Genomic DNA, 19,399 nt, shown 5'->3' on the forward strand with positions numbered 1-19,399 from the left:
CATTGCATCAATTCAATAAATTAAAATATTAATTGTAACTTTACCTATACATAATAATTATTATGCACATAAAAAAAATTTATCAAGTATTATGCACTTAAATTTCTGTATTGTATAAACATTGTTATTGTAATAAAAAAAAAAAAAAAAAAAAAAAATGACTCATAATTATGTTGAGTTGGTACAAGGTTTCACGAGTATTGAGTATTATTTATTATCCAGACTAATCAGTTTCTATAAAACACTAATTTACCTTCATTTTGACGTTAACATTTGTAACAATCGGATCGAAACGTCGATAATATAAAAAAAAAAAAAAATGATTGAAAAATATTTGATATTATTTTTGGGTATATTGGTGTTTGGAAAAATAGATATACGTGCTCAAAGATTACCAACAGCACAATTAGGCTGGCGACCAAATATATTTAACAATGAAGAATGTAAGTAATTGATAAATATTAAATTTCAATAAAATAATTATTAATTGAATTAATTTATATTTAAATAGGTAGAGAAGAACGACAACCAGTTGTCGAGTATTATCATCAAAATGGAATGCAATATCTTTTTTTTTCACAACGTGTTACTTGGGAAGAGGCAAATTTACTTTGTCAAAGTTATAATTCAAAATTGGCATTACTTGATACAATGGAAAAAGCACTTGGTGTTGCAAAATTAATTGCTCAATCAAATATAGGTGAAAAAAAAATTATTTAAATATAATTATTTTGTATCTATAATTATTATTTTTTTTTTTTTTGATTATTTAAATAGTGATGGAAGACACTTGGCTTGGTGGAAGAAGAATTGACAACATTTGGCATTGGATTGATAAAAAAACTGGACCATGGGAAAAAGAAATATCAATGGAAGTTGATGTTGAAGATTATCCACCATGGAGTCGTCAACCAGTTAGACCAACAAAAGAATGTTTAGCAATTGATAGACGATCACATGAACATCCAAATTTTATTGATCTTGATTGTCGACTACAAAGACCATTTATTTGTGAAAAACGTAATATTTTTTTTATTTTATTATTTATCATTATACAAGACATAAAAATTATTTATTTAAAAATTAATTTTGATAGGAGATGATGAAGAAATATCAAGTCCAATACCATCAAAATGGGTACAAATAAATAGAAATACATATATACTTTATCATGGAAGAGTAACATGGCAAGAAGCAGCAACATTTTGTCGTACACAAGGTGCACGTTTGGCAATATTAAAAAATCCAATTGTCATTAATATTTTAGCTAAAGGAATGACTAAAACAAGACCTGATTTTGAATCATTATGGATTGGTGCACATTATTCATATGGACAATGGGTTTGGATGGCAACTGGTTCTGTATTAAATTCATTAACAAATGAAAGTGGTTATCCACCATGGAGATTTGGACGTCCAGAAAAAAATGATGGTTGTTTATTATTAGATAGACATATTGAAAATAATTCAACATTTGTAGAAACAACATGTGATAGAAAAAGAGATTTTGTTTGTGAAGAATGTAAGTTAAAAATTTAATTAATTTTTTATTAATTGTATTTATTTTTAATTATTTTTGTTTAAGATTCTGATGATGATGAGGATGATTGGTTAGATGAACCAGTTAAATTTTCACATGATAATAGTACTTATATTATTTATCCAATTCATAAAACATGGCAAGAAAGTCAAGATTTTTGTCGTGAACGAGGAAGTGTACTTGCTCATGTTGATAATATTAATCCAATTAATTTAATAATTGAAGCAATGGGTGATCATCCAAGAGAAATATCACATGTATGGCTTGGAGGTATTTATTCTAAAAAAATTGATCAATGGAAATGGATTCATAATAATAAAAAAATAACAAAACAACGTGATGAATTTGGTTATCCACCTTGGGCACAAATTGCTAGTGAAATGGAAAGTGATACAACTGATAATTCAATGTGTCTTAATTTAGATAGAAGTGATCATGTTAAACCACATTTTTATGGTCTTGATTGTAAAAGTCAACAGCCATTTGTATGCAAAATAAGTAAGATAAAATATAATTATAATGTTTATAAATATTAAAAATCAATCATTGGTAATTTAATATATTTTTTTGTTTTTGTAAAGCTTGTGAGGTACCACCACCAGTTGATAATGGCTATTGGAATTGCAGTGATATTGTTGGTGGACAACAGTGTATACTTAATTGCAATGAAAATTTAATTATAATGGGAATGAAAAATATAACTTGTACATATAAAAATGGTTGGATATCTGGTAATGATTTAACTGAATTTCCAGTTTGTTTAAAAACAAAAGAATATACATCAAGAATGATAAGATCATTGAGTCAAGATATACAAAAAAGTTCTGGATATTATTTAATTATTGATCATTCAGTTAATTCAATGAAATCAATGGCACTTGATTTAACTGAAAGAATTGTTACTGCTTTTCCGTAAATTTTATTATCACTATTAAATCAATTTCTATTCGAAAAAAAAAGGACTATTGATATAACGTAATTTTTTTTTTTAATTTTCAGAGCTTCATATAATATGAAAATTGGTCTTACAACTTATGTTACTACATCACCAATGCATTTGTCATTTAATCAAACCGTCAAATGTTCAGTTATAAATGCAGTTGAATATTTGAAAAAAAATATATCACAAATACCAACTAAAAAAATTAATATTACACAAATTAATCATGATATTTCCAAGTACAATGGTCGAAGAATATCAATAAGTATAAAAAAGTTTAATTTCCATTTGATTTTATATTTTTATTTTAAATAAATATTTATAATATTTTTATTTGTTTAGTTGCAATGTTGGATTCAACAAGAGGATCATATTATATGGATGCATTGTTGCAATTTAAATCAATTGGTCATCATGTTATAATAATTGGAACAAGAGAAGATTCTGAATTACTTTTACCAGCTGCAACAATTGGCTACGAGAGAAGAGTCAATTTATTTTTATTCAAAGACAATGAACTCAAAGAAATTATCAATGAATTGAAAAGTAATATTTATTTTCCTTTTTCTAACAAACTAATAATCAATCATTGACAATTGTTTATTTGTTATTTATTTATTTTTAGAACACGAAAAGAAAAATCCACAATGTTTAAAAAATTCAACGTTTAATTTGGAGTATATATCTGCAACTGATGCAACATCAAGCCAACGATATAAACCAAAAATTACTGATAAAACATCATCAACATCAGAAACAACAACAGATACAACATCATCAAAATCAGACACTGAATCAACATCAATAAAACCAAGTGAAGCAACAACTGAAAGTGAGTATGAAGATGCACAAAATGACAACAGTCAAGAAACCAGTTCATCAAGTGAACCATCAACAACAACAACATCATCATCTACAACTGAACCAGCTGGATTACGTGCATATCAAGATCAAACTAAAAAACGTGAATCACCAGAATCTGATGATGAAAAATAATTCATAAATATATTTACTTTTTCTTCTTACATTTTTAAATAAATTTTATTTGGCACTTTATTAGCATTTTGCAAAAATATTATTCTTATTAAATGTACACAAATATATAATATCTATAAAATATAATATGGCGTGAAAAAATTCCTTGATTTATTGGCAACTTTAAAAGTTACTTGATAATATTAAATAATCTATGAATAATAATAATACTAGTCAATAAGACGATAAATAAATTGACATGAGTCAAAATTTAGCACCTTGAATTATTGCACCATTAGTATTTGATAAAAAATAAAAATATATTTAATATACTTAATTAATGATATTTTTTTTTTAGTTTAAATTAAATAATTATACAATACTCGACTTATAAATAACAAAAAGGCACCAGCCTATTAATTTTTCTATATATTTCTTTTGATTAATTGGATTGTTGTTGTTGTTTTTGTATATTTTTAATATTTTTTTTTATATTTACGAAAACGTTCTTCCTCTGATTGTCTACGTAATTGACATATTAAATTACTAGGAACATGCCAAAGTTTATCAACATTAATAATCATAGCTTGTGTAACTTGACAACATACAGCAGCCATATTAACTTGTGCTGTTAAATCAGTACGATCAAATGGATGTATATATCTTGGTGGAAATAATGATGGTGCAGCAATCATAGCAACATTATGAATTGACATTTTGTTTAAATTTTGATGATTAATAATTAAATTGAAAAATTCCAATAATACTTTTAATGTACATCTGTGTTCAACTGGTAATAATAAAACTAATAAATTCAATGAATAAGATAGCTCATTTGAATTTTTAACACCTGTAACAAAAAATAAAATAAAATACATGTTAATTTAATAATTTACAATAAAATATATATATTACCATGACTTTGATAAAATGCATCAATTAATTCAACAGTTAATAATGGTTGTGGTAAATCACGTAATAGCTTTTTTAAAACTGCTGATAAATCTTGACATGTTGTTTTTTTTAATATTTTATCAATATCTTTTGGTTTACTATAAAAATCCATTTCCAATTCACAACATAATGCTTCAACTTTTTGTTTATTACCACCAACACGTAATATTCCTTCTTCTTTAATACCACGTGATGATAATTCATTTAATAATTTTTGAAATACAAGTGGTATATTATTTTCATCATTTGTTAATTGACTATCACGTAATAATAAAGTTGATAATGATACACCAAATAAATTACCAGCTTTTCTTCTACGTTTAGCTGGTTTTCTTTTAACAAGTGGAACATTATATTTATCAAATACAGCACTAAGTTCAAGCCATAATAGTGGCTGTAATCTTGTAATATCTCTTTGTGACATCATTTCAACTTTTTGTTTATCATCATATTCATTATTTTTCCATGTTTCCATATCATCATCACCATCATCGTCATCATCATTATTATTATTATATCTATTATCAACATCATTAGCTTTCCACATTTGTTCAAAACTTAAATGTCCATGTGATGATGTACGATTTAATGGACGTGTTATGATATTATCAATTGGTCTATTTAAACCATATAAACTACTGTGACTTCTTGTTACTGAATTATGTCCTGTATTATTTTTTTTTAATGTTGATTCATTATTTGATAAATCAACTTGTGCTCCATCATCATAATTAACAGTTGTTGTTGCTGCTGCTGCTGTTGTTGTTGTTTTTGTTGTTGTTGTTGTTGTTGTTGTTGTAATTGTTGTTGATGATACTTCACTTGGATCACTGTCACTACGTTTTTGCATAACAACAGGCATTGACCAGTGTATTGTTCCAAATCTATGAAAACCAGTTAATTGTATACCTTCAGTGTCACTTGCAATATCACCACGATGTGACCAATTATGTCCTGTTTTACGAAATATTTCTTGTAATGGTAAAGCTGACGATGACGCTGCTGCTGATGATGATGATGATGGTGTTGTTGTTGCTGTTGCTGTTATTGTTGTTGTTGTTGATGTTGTTGGTGAATTTGTTGGTTGTATTATTGGTGCACTTGTTAATCTTCTTATTGTTTCTTTTTCACCAAATTTTGGTCTATTAAATATTGATACAAAATTTGGTACATTTATATTATTATTATTGGTATCATTTGATATTGTTGATGGTAATATATTTTCAGTTGTTTCACCAGTCATTGAATCTAATGAATCTGGTGTTGCACTACGTGATCTTGTACCTGTACTTGATACCTGTAAATATTAATTTATTATTTATTTATTTATTATTAATTTTTCATTAATTAAAAATTATAATACTTACTTCAACGTCTTTAAATACATCACGTATATCTGGTTTTTTAGCTCTTGTACGTTGATTAAAACGTTGTTTAACAGTATGATTTAATGATCTTACACGACGTTTAACAGCTTCTGTTTGTATTTTTGATAAACGATAACATGCTGCACCAATTTCTTCTGGTTGTACTTCACGACCAGCTTTCCATGGTTCTGTTAATTCACCTAAACCTGCTGCACGAAGCCATTCAGCTTCTGCTTCACCTTCTGTTGAATTATAAATTTATTATTTATTTACTCAATTAGATAATTTATTAATTAATATATTTTGTTTGCTAAATTTACCATCATAACTTCTTGGACTACACTCTTCATGTTCATCCAAATATTCATCTAACATTCTTGTTTCTTCTTCAACCATTTTTTGATATGCCTCCCAGTACTCATGAAGATGTGCTTCACCACCAGAATACGTCATACCATGTGCACGATCCATATTTTTATCAATAATTTATTAAATAAAAGCACCAAAAAAAAAAATATATATGTCCAACAATAATGTGTCTTTACACAATACTCAATGCAAATGAAAACACTTCACTTAAATTCATTCAAATGATTATTTAACACAAAAAAATAAATCACTGTGTGTATAAATAACCTGTTGTTGATAAGAAATTATGTCTATTTTTAATAATTATTCAAATATAGTTTATAATATTTTAAATTTAAATTAAATTTCTAAAAGAAAAAATATAAAATTAAACGAAATATAAAAATAGAAAAAATACATTAATGTCGTGATAATTATTACGATAATAATGATAATAATGAGTGAAAAAAAATAAATAATAATAAATAAATAAAGAAAGAAAACGTCACAAATATTTATTGCAAAACATAACCTCCCAGTTTGACAGATATACAACAACTTTGAGAGGTTTTTTTTTTTTTTTTTAAATATTTTTAAACTTTCTGATGATGATGATGTTGTGATGCCCCACCACCATCATCATCAATGAAGGCTAAATGTTTGTATACACACACAAAACTGCTAAGCAACTCAATGACGTGTACACACACTGATTAAATTTATTTATATTATAATAACAATAATAATAATAATGTAAATAATAAATAAATAATTAGATGAATAAACAATCAATGAAAATGAAAAATATCTACAAGTTGTTGTTGTTGTTATTGTTGTTGTATATAAAAACAAACATTTTTGGAGTAAAAAAAATCTACTGTATATATATGAAAATTTAAATAATTATTTATGGCAATTTATCTTAAACAAAGAGATTTAAAAAATAAAAAAAATAAACACACAAATGAGTAGTAATTAATTTAAAAATAAATATTATAAACTATATATTGATTTAATATTTTTTTTTTTTGAATGAATTAATTTAAACTCACAGTTAAAAGAGAGTAATGTAAGGGCAAAATAATTTTTTTATCCCTCGAGGTCGTTTGACGACCAGCACCTGTTGAATGCCGTGAATAACCGCAAAAAAAAAATTAAAAAACAAAAAAAAACACACATTGCGGAGGCGCAGCTATTTTTTTTTTTCTCTTATTATTATTATAATCCATGGAGAGAAACTTGTGAAGGATACCTGTTCAATGTATGCCCAACACAACATATTCATATAGACATGTAAGTCTTAAGTATATGTGGGCAAATAGCAAAAGCTGAGTAAGCATATGATATATACCTGTGTATATATAAATTCAAGCAAGTCTGAGTTGAGACTCAAGAAGGCCGCCAAATTCTTGAAATATATTTGTGTGTATATGTGTGATGATAATAAACTGGCAATCACTGGCAATCGTCGTAATTATTTATCAAATAAAAAAAAAAAAAAAAAAACAAGGAGGGAGAGAAAGATTATAATAAATCTTTGAAAAACCGTAAGGAGGCGCTTGTTAAATACACACAATTTCGAAATGATATCGCATTCATTTCGAAATGATTATTTTCATTTTCATTTGCTTTCCGCCAACAGGTGTATATTCATAATACATATATTTTCTTTTATCTAATTTTAAATTACCTATAATTTTTTAACATGAATTTAATGATGATTTACATAAATAAATAATATTATTTTTGTTTTTTTTTTTTTTTTTTATTAAAAAACAACCCGCAATACTATATTATTATATAATATATAATTTAATTTAATTTTTGGATGATTGTCTTTTTAATAATCTCAATTAATTGAATGATTATCATTATTATTGAATTAAAATAAAATGCATTGTCGTCTTGGGATATAATCTTGCAAACCGGCTCGAAGCCAAAATCAGCTCAGTTGCTTTCCGGTCGGTGTTTTATTAATACTGCTTCAAGTAGACACACAAAATACCAAGTAGTATGTGCAACTCTAGTCAGTGCAACAAATATACAAATTTAAAACATCCACAATTTGACTATTATCCAAATTCAGAAAATATTATTTCAAAAAAAAAAAACTGAGTCAATTTAACATAATTATTCAAAATAATATAAACAGTGTTATTATTTAATAATTTAAATAAATAAATAAACAATAAATAAATATACTGTGCAAGCAAATTTTTTTAAAATTATTATTATTATAAGAGTATAATAATTTAAACAAGATATTTTGAAATAAAAAATAATAAAAATGTAGAAAATTCAGAGTAAGGTCATAAATTTAATATTTAATTTACTTTTTTCTGTAGATTTTTATTTTAAATAAATAATTTTGCAAGTTTGTATATTGTGTTAGCCAAAATATACAGATAATATATACCAAAAATTATTGCAAAATAATATTATTATAGCATTAGTTGGGAATTTTTTTTTTTTAATTTTATTTTTCGTTGTCTCATTGAAAAATCTTTTTGAAGTAAAAAATATATTATGTCTCGCCAGAATTTGATCTATATACTAACTCGTATGTATTTTTTATATTCTTAATATTTACGAGTTTAAAAATCTCTCAATAATTTATTTGGCAATCATCATTAAAATAATCAGCTTGTTTTTTTTAAATAATAAATTTTACTTTATTTTTTTTTTTTGAGTCATTGAAATAAAAAAAAATTAGGTCAAGTTAAATAAATAAAACAAGTACTGTTTATTTATCAATATAAACATTCAATTTATTATCGCGTAATAATAAAAAAAAAAAAAAATCATATCGTGTGCCAAAAAAACAAAAAGAAAAATAAATTATTTTTAAAGATATTATATTTGATTGATAAATTATATTATTAATTTCTTTTTATTTTCTTTTGTTAGATTAAAGAAAAATATATATAAATTCATTACCAAGAATTGAGTTCATATAATTAATTTCCTTGATCCTGGAAATTAAGTGCGGTGCCCTTTGGCAATAATCCAATATAATAATCGTTCAAAGACACTAAATTAAATTATTTTCCAAGTAAAATATATACTTTTTAAAAAATATAAAAATCAACATTATATCATGAGTGTATCAAAAAAATCAATTGGTGGTTCAATTCATCGTGTACGTGAATTTAAATTAGAACAGGTATGTAAAACCATATTTATATAAAAAAAAAAAAAATTAAATAATTATAAATTAATTTTAAAAATACTAAATAATATTATAAATCCATAAATAGTAACACTTGCTAGTTTCTAGTAACACAAAACTATCTATTTTTGGCATTTAAAAAAAATTTTTTAAAACATTTAAATTTATTATTTAATCAAGCACACACAACAAATAATTTTCTCAGAATAAAAATATAAATAAATTTAAATAAAAAAAAAAAAAAAAAAGTCAATTTAAAGTGAAAAAGCAATTGGTAAATGTGTGTCTGTGTGTGTGGCTGTTTGTCTTAACACGTGAATTTAGATCAACGCAAAGCAAAGAAAATTTTTGACATATATCATCATCATCATCATCATCATTTATTTTTTTGTGTGTGTTTTGCCATGCTTTCTCAGTATAGTCCAGTCAAAATGAAGGACAACATTACTTGGTTTTTGGGATATTTAAATATAGATTTCTCAGATTAAACCATTATACACACACACACACATATACAAAAATATATATATTTAAATTTACTTATTCGATGAAAAACTCTCTCGTTGTGATGATGATGATGATGATGTTGATGAGATAAAAGGGAGAGAAAATTTTGTTAGTTACAATTGTGAATTCGAAACGACTGGATTAAATAAAAAAAAATGAAATAATAATTATTGTTTATTGCTGCTTAAATGATAAAAAAAAAGTTACAAGTGAAATGGAATTAAATAATTTGTATTGTCTTCAGGTTAATCTTGCTGAAGAATTTGATATATTACAAATAGTTGGTGAAGGATGGTTTGGTAAAATATTATTAACTGAACATAAATCAACACAAACTGAAATGGTATTAAAAGCATTGCCAAAAGCATATATACCAATAACTGATTTTTATCGTGAATTTCATTATGGATTACATTTATCACCTCATAGAAATATTATAACAACATATGATGTTGCATTTGAGACTGCTGGATTTTATGTATTTTCACAAGAATATGCACCACTTGGTAATATAATAATTAATAATAATTAATAATAATAATAATTTAATATATAATTTAATAATTAAAATGAATTTTAAAAGGTGATTTAACATCAAATGTTACTGAAACTGGTCTTGGTGAATTACATTCAAAAAGAGTTGCAAGACAATTAGCAGCAGCTGTTCATCATATACACAGTCGAGATCTTGTTCATCGTGATATTAAATTAGATAATATTCTTGTATTTAAAAGTGATTTTTCACGTATTAAATTATGTGATTTTGGTGAAACAAGAAAAATTAATACAATTGTTAGAAGACACAATGAATGGTTACCATATTCACCACCAGAAGTATTACAAATAAATACTGATGAAACATACAAGTAAGTATATAATTATTAATATATCAATACTGTTATAATTATTATTATTATTAATTTTTAGAGCTTTAACATCACATGATATTTGGCAATTTGGTATTGTTTTATTTGTTTGTTTAACTGGTTGTTTACCATGGCAAAAAGCAGCAATGGATGATCGTAGATATACAAGATATTTAAATTGGCATTCAGCAACATTAAATATTGCTAAAAAACCAAAATTATTTCAATTAATAAGTTCAAAAGCTCAAAGAATGTTTAAAAGATTATTAGAGCCAAAATTAGATAAAAGACCAATAAGTGTTTTGGAAATAAATAAATATTTAGATGATAGATGGCTTGGTAAACTTGGTGCTGAAAAAGCACAAACTGGTGGAGCTGAAGAAAGAGATGAATTATGTCCATCAATGTATAGTTTTCATAGTTCATTAGAAGAAAAAAATCAATTACTTTATACATTAACACGTTTTGGCATTGAAACAACTGTTGATAGAAGTAAAAAAAAAGATAGAATACGTGAATGGATACAAGCAAGTGCAATTATTGAAGAAAATGAAGATGAAGAATCAACATCATCAATACTTGAAGAAATTGATAAATTAAATGAAACATTAGAATTATCAGATGATGATAATAATAACAAAAATAATATGAAAGGTAAACATTTTCCTGAAAGAAGACCAAGTATTAAAATACCAAAATCATCACCAGAAAGACCAATAACAAGTGAAAATTTAAAAACAACAACAACAAATAACCAACATCATCATCATCATCATCATCGTCATCATCATGATAATAATGAAAAATTATATAAAAAAACAAAATCATCACATAGACCATCATTGAAAAATTTAGAAAGACGTAATCCATTTGCACCACAAGTTGCTAGAGAAATGCAAACAATTGCTAAATTTGCAAATTTTCCAAATGGTGATCCAAAACTTGGTATTAATGATTTACAACCATTGAGAACAGTACCAGTACAAAATTTAAATCTCATTAATTCAACATATAATCATCAAAAATATCAACAAAAAAACAACGATATTATGCTAAATGATTCATCATCAATTGCACAAGGATCAAGTAGTGGTACCAACTCAATTGACTACTCTGATAATCCAAAATTAATTGTTAATTATAATAATTTAAATCAAATAAAAATACAACAACCATTAATTAATAATAACAATAGTTTTTTGACAATGCCAATTGCTTCACATTTAGTAATGCAAAGTTTTAATGCAATTCAAACAATAAACACAGCACAAAGTCAAAATTTTACATCAACTGTTGTTGTTAATGATGATCATTTGAAAAATAAAATAAATGATAATAATGATACAACTGTTTATGGAAAAGATGCTTATGAACATTATGGAGTTGCACAAGGTACTGTTGTTAGATCTGAATCAGCTAAAAGACAAACTGGTGGTGGTGGTGGTGGATCAAGCAGAAGTGGAAGCAGATCAGTCAGCAATTGATTAACAATATTTTTATCAAATTAATTTATATAATAATATTCATTTTATAACTGAATGGGGTTTTTTTTTTTTTTTTTTAATTATTAATCTAAGAAAGGGACCATATATTGGAGAAAAAAAAAAAAAAAAATTATACTTGTCATATGTATGGACAAATGAAATTGGAGTAAACTTTTTAGTCAACAGTTGTTTGAGGTTGATGATAAATTGTATAAAAATATCGGTAAGTATTTTTCATTGGGCATTATAATATTTATCAAAAGAAAAATTAATAAATATAAAAAAATGTTTTATTTTTGTCAATCAGGTCTTGATAAACCTGCTGCTGCTGATGACGATGATGATGGGGACTCTAGTGTTGATATATTATTTTTTAATTTTTAATTGTATAAAAAAAAAAAAAAAAAAACGATAATCAAAAGTACTTTTTTTTTTTTTCCTTTTGATTGTTTAATGTAAAATGGCGTTGGCGTTTATTTAATAATTAAAATAATAATTGTATAAAGACAAATAAATATATGATACTTGAAAAAAATATAAAACCATTTTATGCAAAATTTTTTAAGAAAAAAAAAATGTCTTACTTACTCAAAAATGATGGCGTACTTTTTCTGAGAATTGTATTGTCGAATAATGGAGTATATTAGCTTTTTTATTTTTTACAAAATCATGACACAATTTCACCGACACTTTGATGACAATAATCACAATAAATAAAAAACACGTTATTAATACAACAATATAATTAAACAATTGCAAAAACTAAAAAACATCTATCAATAATAAACAACCAAAAATGAGAAAAGAAAAAAAAAAAAAAAACAATTGTCAATAAAAATGAACAATTTACTCAAACTTTTATACTTTAATACTTGATTAGGTTCACAATCGACACTATTATATCACAACACATGTAATAAATCAATTAATTAATTATAATAAATACAAAAATAAATGAGCATTATAAAAATATCAACGAATTCGGAAAAGATCAAAAACTATACAACTGCCGTGCGATTGAGCGCCAACCGAAAATAATAATAAAATGTACACAAAATGGCCGACCAAAAAAAGCGTCAGCAACACCCCCTTTCGACTTTTATACGAACTTATTGTTTTAATTTCTAATGAGCGACAACAACAAGCGACGAATCAAATTGTCCCACGCGTTTTTTTTTCTCTCTCATAATAATATTATTATTTTTTTCATCTTATCATTGTGATCAATTGTGATTTATCAATCGTATCAGCAATGGCAACGTGGTGGGTGTCTCAGAGATTTATTCTCTTGAAAATAATAATTTTATTAACAATAATAATCCAAATAAAAGGTATACCAATTAATTAATTAATTAATAATCAATAAATCAGTAACAAATGTATATTTTTTAAAATTTTGTTGACGTGTTAATTTTCATCTTCAACTGTATTTTTGTTTACAGCAAAAGGTACAAAATATGTAACATATAGTTCAGTTATTAAATTAATGAATAATCATAATGGAGCAAGACTACATTCTCATGATATTAAATATGGAAGTGGAAGTAGACAACAATCAGTCACAGGAACTGAAACAAAAGAGGATAATAATTCTCACTGGATTGTCAAAGGACCAACCAACAAAATTGACACTCGAGGGTATTTTAATTGATTAATTTTTTAAGTATATTTCAATTATCTTGATTAACTAATAATCATTATTTTTATATCAATTAAACAATAGAAAACCAATTAAATGTGGTGACACAATCAGATTGGAGCACAGTGTGACAAAAAAAAATTTACACTCACACAGAGTATCATCACCATTAAGTGGACAACAAGAAGTATCAGCTTATGGAAATGATGATGGACAAGGTGACAGTGGTGATCATTGGAAGGTTATTTGTCAAAATGACAATGAATATTGGGAAAGACAAGATACAGTTGAATTATATCACATTGATACTAATGTGTAAGTAATTTATTTAATATTTCATTTTAAAATACTGATAAATTAATAAATACAATTATTTATTTAGTTATTTATCAACATCTGGAAGAACATATGGATCACCAATAAATGGACAAGTTGAAATTGTTGGTAGTTATTCAAAAGACAGTCAAGCACAATGGAAAGTTATGGAAGGTGTTTTCATTCATCCAACAGATTTTAAAAGTTCATTTCATGATGAATTATAAACTATTGCCAAAAATCTCATTTAACTTTATACATTTTTATTTATTACAAACATAATTTACTTGATTCAAATTGTAAATAATAATTATTCCATTTGACAAGTATCATGATTATTAAAACAAACAAAAATAAGAAAAATTTAGAGATTTTTAGTTGATAATATCTAAACAATTTCATATTACTGCTACAATTTATAATTTTTAAATAAAAAAAAAAATAAATAAATTAACAGTTTAATTAACAATTAAATATTTTTTAAAGTATATTTTCCATCAATGCACCTAGATTCCAATAAACCATTAAATGGAAATAAAAAATTCAACAATCCATAATTACCAAAAATAGCATAAATATCATATCGTTGTTTTTTATATGGATAATAAAATTGTTTACCTGTTAAACAACAAATAAATTTATAAATACCATAAAAAAAACAAAGAAAAAAAATAGTAAATAAAATATTAAAATATGTTATTAAAAGAAAATTATTAATATCATGATTGATGATTAAAAATTTAGCAAATGCCATTGGAAAACAAAAATTTAAAAATATCATTAAATAATTATCATTAATTTCATTTAAATAATTATTATAAATAAATGGTCCAATGATAATAAGTGAATAAAAACATGCCATTGATGTGTAAAAACAAATGAGAATAAAATTTCCCATGTTGATTTGTAAAATACAAGTTCCAATGAAAAAACAATGATGATTACGATAATGATAACATTTTTTACAGGCATTACAATGTTGAGTTGGTTTATATGTATAAACACAACATTTATCACAGTACCAACATTTAATTCTTGATGATTCTTGATGATCATCATCATCATTATCATCATCTTTGTCATAACAAGTCATCATGTTTATTGTAATCATTTCAGATGGCTTCACAGGATCTCTTATTGTCGTTGTATTTAATGATGATTTATAAATTGAGTACCAATTAAGATAAACTTGAATTGATGTAAATAAAAAAATCAAAGATATACACTGATTTATGTATAGAGTTATAAAATTAACAATGATGCTAAAAATTAATGCCAAAATTGGACAAAATTTTATGGCCATCCTTGACAACAATAATCCCATTTTTTTTGTCATTATTTTATTATTTTTTTACTTTTTGAATTATTATCTATAGAGGGAAAATAATAAAATTAAATTATTTATTTTAATTTATAAGTTAAATAAAATATTAGGAACTTTTTTTCATTAAAATATTTACCTGAAGCTAGAGTGGGTGCATTTTTTTTTTGTCATAGAGTCTTCTAATTTGTTATTAATATATTGTTAATCACGATTAAATACATTAAACAATTGCAACAAAATATATAATTTTGTTTACATTTATATTTTTTTTTAACATCACTGTTTATCATTATTATTATTATTATAAAAAAGCATGGCGAGGTTTAGTAGCAATATGGTGAATTTAAAACGCATTTTTCATATTTGTGGCGCAATATTTAAATCGTAAATAAAACGCAAGTGTTAAAAATTATTATGTATACGATATGATTTTGAGCAGTAGCATGGGAATATATTAATGAAGAAAAATATTTATACTTAAATAAAATACTGCACTGTTATTACACATACACTGAATATTTAAATAACGTGGTGTTATTATAAAGTGGTATGAAAAAAATGGAATACAGTATTGCGCTTTAAGCAGCAAATTTTAGATGGATTTAATGATAATTAAGTACTTGGGATTTGCATACAATTATCAATTATTTATAGTATAATATAAACAAAGAGCATATGCAATTACATCAACTAAATAAAATCTTACCTTGTAGGCGGATGTTCATCTTCCCACGCTGGTCATCAAAATTGCTCAGGATACTGCAATCCATGAAGACTAGTTGATGCTGGACTCCATGTAGTTTATATGATGATTCAATCGGATCATCAACAGGTTCAATAATCATACACAAGCACTACACACACAACACAAAACAATAATCACTACACTTGTTACCAAAACTTTTTTAAATACACACTTTTCACTGCTTTTCACTACTTTTTACTACTACTTGTTAGTGTAACGAAAAAAAATAACACTTGTTAACTCATATAGTTTATAAAGCACTCAATAGAATTTTTGTTTATAATAAGTCTATTTATTTGAAACTTATTATTGATATCATTATGATTTGCAATAGTGTTTTATCAATTTTAAAACAAGGTCCCGAGTTGTCGGCTGAGTTGATAATATACACGTAGTTGCTATAGCGGCAAGCTCTTTGATGTATACAAGCTCTTGGATAGAGAGGAGGCAAGCCATTTGGTAGAGGCAGTATATTCTTATGCTCTCTGATGCTCTCAGTAGCTCTCAACTCTCTTTCAATATACCATCATGTTGTTATTTATAAGAATCACTATACAGCACTTTACCAGAGACAATGTTGAACAATAACAACAACGATAACTGGTGCATGAGAAAGATCACAATAGAGAGTCAATAATACCAGCACCACGTGATGTTATTGATTGTTCTTCCAGTAACAAATAAATACAATCATATGAGATGACAAGTCATGAATACCACCAACATGAATGATACATTAGAGTTAACAGCATGATAATAAATGACACCAACAGCCTGTGATTGTTAAAGTAAAAGAAAGATTAAGTTTTATGATAAAATCTTAGTAGACAATTCATGAGGTGGTGGATTTCATTGAAACCTACCATTTTTTAAATTCAATTGTACGTGCAACATGTAAATAATTGAGTAATGATTTTTCATAATCAGGGATTCATCATTGATGAAGCATAATCATATCATGTAGAGGGTCTTGATGATTTTTTGTTGCTGGGTCAAGAGTATCATTACTTGATGATTGTTAAATTGTCAAATAGTTTATAAACAATTTAGTTAATCTTTAAAACACACTTGCTAACACAAAGTAAAATCAACGACGAATCTAGTGACACTTTTAACATCATAATCATTTCCTTGCTATTGTTTATGTTATATTTAAGCATTCAAGCAGTCCTAGTTGTTCACATTCTTGTAAATCTGATATTACATGTATTGGCAATAATAATGTTTTAGCCATGAATAAATTTTATACAACTGTAACAATAAAATATAAAATTATTAATAGTTAAATACTGTTATTTATAAAAAATGATATAAAATAACTTACTGTACTCAAAAATAATTTTGGCTTGAATGACAAACCAATTTGAGTCCTTTGTTAAGTCTCATTGCTAATAATGTTGTTTGAATAATTGAATAACTGCATGAGAACATCAAATACGTTATCCACATTTTTTTTTATGTGTCTGTAAACAACAAAAATATTAAATAAACATTATGTCATGGATATTTGTCAAATTGGAGTTATTATTATCAACAAAAAAAGAGTAAATAAAAATGGCATTATTAAATAAATAAATAAATGATAATTAAACAAATAAATAAATAGTAAATTTATTAAAAAATAGATAATAAACAATAAATAAACAAATAAACAATAAAAAAATAAGTTTTAAAGTCAATGAATGGATTCTAAACACTGACACTAAAAACTGACAAAGCCCTCAAACAAAAGAAAATTGATGTTGAAATATTTCACATTTTTTTGATTGTTATAAATAAAAAAACGATTGTTAATCATTAAGGATGCTACAACAATGCTATAAATATCAAAAATTTATATTTATTTATAAATAAATTAATAATCTCTTTGTCTTAATAAAAATTGACAACCTAACCTTAAATTTATATTTTATTTTTCAACAATTTATGAAAAAAAACTACGTATTCATGTTTGTTTATGTGCTAAATAATTAATAACAATGAAAAAACATAATATTTACATACCATTTGTTTATTATTCAACAAATTAACAATTGCCTTTGTCAGCTCCAAGAGTCTTGACAGGTCCATTAATTTTTGCCAAAATTCACAAAATTTCGCAATAAATTATAGCACATTTTGTTCAGAAAAATTTAATTAACCGATTTATTAACAATTTATAATTATTTAACAATTATTATTGCAAAAATAAGTGAAAAAAATCACGACATTAAACGACGCACGTCCTCACTCGAACAAAGCCACGCGCCACCTAGCAGACAAATTATGTATCAAAAGTAGATTACCATAGATTTTTTACTTATCGACAAGTCGGTAATTTTATAATAATAATAGTAATTTAAAAAATATAATAATAATAATAAAAAATATATATAAAAATACCGGAAATTATCACTAAATGTTAATTAATAATTTTTTGACTCACCAAAACACATAAAAAAATTAATTATAAACAAATAACACTTAAATTCATCAACGGCCGACAAATGACCAAAAAGACGAAAAAGATGCAAAAATGGCTAAACTTTGACCAACGTTAGTTATATAATAAATTAATTAATTGGTATTGATTATTTATTTGTTTATTTATATTTTATTTATTATATAATTTGAGGTTCTAGGCCTCCATTAATGTACAATTCATCTTTGACAATGACATCTTCACCAAGAACAGTTATTCCTTCCATTCTTACCCAACGACCAACAATACTTCGCCAGCCAACTATGCATCTATTTGCAAAACAAAAAAAAAAATCAACAAATAATAATAATAACAAATATATCAAGCCAAGGGTGTTCTTTAATTGTTGCTGATTTAAGAATTGTAGAACGTTTTATACAACAACCATCAGCAAGTACAACATCAGGACCAGTTGTAACATTTGGACCAATTCTACAATCTTTACCAATTTTAGCTGTTGGATCAACTAAAACATTTCCAACAATTCCATCACCGGTGTATAATTTATCTGGTGATTTTTCTCGTAATAATGATAAATAAAGACACATTCCTAAAATATTTAAATTAAATATTATATTACATGATAATTAATTTATAATAATATTAATAATATATATATAGGTATATATATGTATTACCTGTAAGAAAATAATTGCGTTATTTAATTTTATCGTGTGCAATATTCATTAGCTCATTTGCTTTTAATATAATTTCTTAATTGTTATCTACAAGGTTTTTATTATAATTAGACATATAGATAATTAT

The 19,399-nt window shown here is 25.0% G+C and overlaps 6 protein-coding genes across 13 annotated transcripts; 3 read left to right on the forward strand and 3 right to left on the reverse strand.

Annotated features, from left to right (window-relative positions):
• Positions 1-202: 202 nt before the first annotated feature.
• On the forward strand, positions 203-3,792 carry LOC122854235. Its single transcript, XM_044154703.1, has 9 exons — positions 203-443; positions 512-700; positions 778-1,020; positions 1,097-1,522; positions 1,586-2,038; positions 2,122-2,452; positions 2,540-2,745; positions 2,823-3,026; positions 3,106-3,792. Exons 1-9 carry the CDS (start codon positions 320-322, stop codon positions 3,474-3,476), a joined length of 2,547 nt encoding a protein of 848 aa, XP_044010638.1. The 5' UTR covers positions 203-319; the 3' UTR covers positions 3,477-3,792.
• Positions 3,489-8,100, reverse strand: LOC122854237 (rho GTPase-activating protein conundrum). Of its 7 annotated transcripts, none has more exons than XM_044154711.1 (5): positions 7,177-8,100; positions 6,097-6,492; positions 5,777-6,018; positions 4,371-5,706; positions 3,489-4,305 (listed from the first exon to the last, which is right to left on the reverse strand). In XM_044154711.1, exons 2-5 carry the CDS (start codon positions 6,245-6,247, stop codon positions 3,932-3,934), a joined length of 2,103 nt encoding a protein of 700 aa, XP_044010646.1. In that variant the 5' UTR covers positions 6,248-6,492; positions 7,177-8,100; the 3' UTR covers positions 3,489-3,931. The 7 variants fall into 7 exon arrangements, with proteins under 7 accessions (XP_044010646.1, XP_044010645.1, XP_044010648.1 ...); XM_044154710.1 differs by having other exon boundaries at positions 6,097-6,412; positions 7,177-7,357; XM_044154713.1 differs by having other exon boundaries at positions 3,500-4,305; positions 6,097-6,412; positions 7,476-7,574.
• Positions 8,074-12,688, forward strand: LOC122854238 (serine/threonine-protein kinase meng-po-like). Of its 2 annotated transcripts, XM_044154716.1 has the most exons (6): positions 8,074-8,427; positions 9,032-9,287; positions 10,045-10,306; positions 10,384-10,666; positions 10,728-12,373; positions 12,458-12,688. In XM_044154716.1, the coding sequence occupies exons 2-5, from the start codon at positions 9,222-9,224 to the stop codon at positions 12,148-12,150; spliced, it is 2,034 nt and encodes a 677-aa protein (XP_044010651.1). In that variant the 5' UTR covers positions 8,074-8,427; positions 9,032-9,221; the 3' UTR covers positions 12,151-12,373; positions 12,458-12,688. The 2 variants fall into 2 exon arrangements, with proteins under 2 accessions (XP_044010651.1, XP_044010652.1); XM_044154717.1 differs by lacking the exon at positions 8,074-8,427 and having other exon boundaries at positions 9,026-9,287.
• A 608-nt stretch (positions 12,689-13,296) lies between these two features.
• On the forward strand, positions 13,297-15,667 carry LOC122854244 (stromal cell-derived factor 2-like protein 1). The gene is made up of 4 exons (XM_044154726.1): positions 13,297-13,481; positions 13,593-13,788; positions 13,874-14,104; positions 14,172-15,667. Exons 1-4 carry the CDS (start codon positions 13,403-13,405, stop codon positions 14,329-14,331), a joined length of 666 nt encoding a protein of 221 aa, XP_044010661.1. The 5' UTR covers positions 13,297-13,402; the 3' UTR covers positions 14,332-15,667.
• Positions 14,574-15,440, reverse strand: LOC122854243 (palmitoyltransferase ZDHHC22-like). Its single transcript, XM_044154725.1, has one exon. It carries the CDS (start codon positions 15,438-15,440, stop codon positions 14,574-14,576), a length of 867 nt encoding a protein of 288 aa, XP_044010660.1.
• A 3,106-nt stretch (positions 15,668-18,773) lies between the features above and the next one.
• LOC122853682 (mannose-1-phosphate guanyltransferase beta-like) lies at positions 18,774-19,182 on the reverse strand. The gene is made up of 2 exons (XM_044154098.1): positions 18,957-19,182; positions 18,774-18,907 (listed from the first exon to the last, which is right to left on the reverse strand). The coding sequence occupies exons 1-2, from the start codon at positions 19,180-19,182 to the stop codon at positions 18,774-18,776; spliced, it is 360 nt and encodes a 119-aa protein (XP_044010033.1).
• Positions 19,183-19,399: the final 217 nt, after the last annotated feature.

Source organism: Aphidius gifuensis, linkage group LG4, assembly GCF_014905175.1.
Source record: "Aphidius gifuensis isolate YNYX2018 linkage group LG4, ASM1490517v1, whole genome shotgun sequence".
NCBI lineage: Eukaryota > Metazoa > Arthropoda > Insecta > Hymenoptera > Braconidae > Aphidius > Aphidius gifuensis.

What these genes read in the sequence shown, in the direction of transcription:
- LOC122854238 (XM_044154716.1), top strand. Translation starts at nt 9,222, where the DNA reads ATGAGTGTATCAAAAAAATCAATTGGTGGTTCAATTCATCGTGTACGT. An exon ending in GTGAATTTAAATTAGAACAG is followed by an intron (nt 9,288 to 10,044) that starts GTATGTAAAACC and finishes TATTGTCTTCAG; the next exon opens with GTTAATCTTGCTGAAGAATT. An exon ending in AATACTGATGAAACATACAA is followed by an intron (nt 10,667 to 10,727) that starts GTAAGTATATAA and finishes ATTAATTTTTAG; the next exon opens with AGCTTTAACATCACATGATA.
- LOC122854243 (XM_044154725.1), bottom strand. Translation starts at nt 15,440, where the DNA reads ATGACAAAAAAAATGGGATTATTGTTGTCAAGGATGGCCATAAAATTT.
- LOC122854244 (XM_044154726.1), top strand. Translation starts at nt 13,403, where the DNA reads ATGGCAACGTGGTGGGTGTCTCAGAGATTTATTCTCTTGAAAATAATA. An exon ending in AATAATAATCCAAATAAAAG is followed by an intron (nt 13,482 to 13,592) that starts GTATACCAATTA and finishes TTTTGTTTACAG; the next exon opens with CAAAAGGTACAAAATATGTA. An exon ending in AACAAAATTGACACTCGAGG is followed by an intron (nt 13,789 to 13,873) that starts GTATTTTAATTG and finishes ATTAAACAATAG; the next exon opens with AAAACCAATTAAATGTGGTG.
- LOC122853682 (XM_044154098.1), bottom strand. Translation starts at nt 19,182, where the DNA reads ATGTGTCTTTATTTATCATTATTACGAGAAAAATCACCAGATAAATTA. An exon ending in TAAAGAACACCCTTGGCTTG is followed by an intron (nt 18,908 to 18,956) that starts ATATATTTGTTA and finishes TTTGTTTTGCAA; the next exon opens with ATAGATGCATAGTTGGCTGG.
- LOC122854237 (XM_044154711.1), bottom strand. Translation starts at nt 6,247, where the DNA reads ATGGATCGTGCACATGGTATGACGTATTCTGGTGGTGAAGCACATCTT. An exon ending in ATGTATTTAAAGACGTTGAA is followed by an intron (nt 5,707 to 5,776) that starts GTAAGTATTATA and finishes TAATATTTACAG; the next exon opens with GTATCAAGTACAGGTACAAG. An exon ending in TGCATTTTATCAAAGTCATG is followed by an intron (nt 4,306 to 4,370) that starts GTAATATATATA and finishes TTTTTGTTACAG; the next exon opens with GTGTTAAAAATTCAAATGAG.
- LOC122854235 (XM_044154703.1), top strand. Translation starts at nt 320, where the DNA reads ATGATTGAAAAATATTTGATATTATTTTTGGGTATATTGGTGTTTGGA. An exon ending in TATATTTAACAATGAAGAAT is followed by an intron (nt 444 to 511) that starts GTAAGTAATTGA and finishes ATATTTAAATAG; the next exon opens with GTAGAGAAGAACGACAACCA. An exon ending in TGGTCGAAGAATATCAATAA is followed by an intron (nt 2,746 to 2,822) that starts GTATAAAAAAGT and finishes TTATTTGTTTAG; the next exon opens with TTGCAATGTTGGATTCAACA.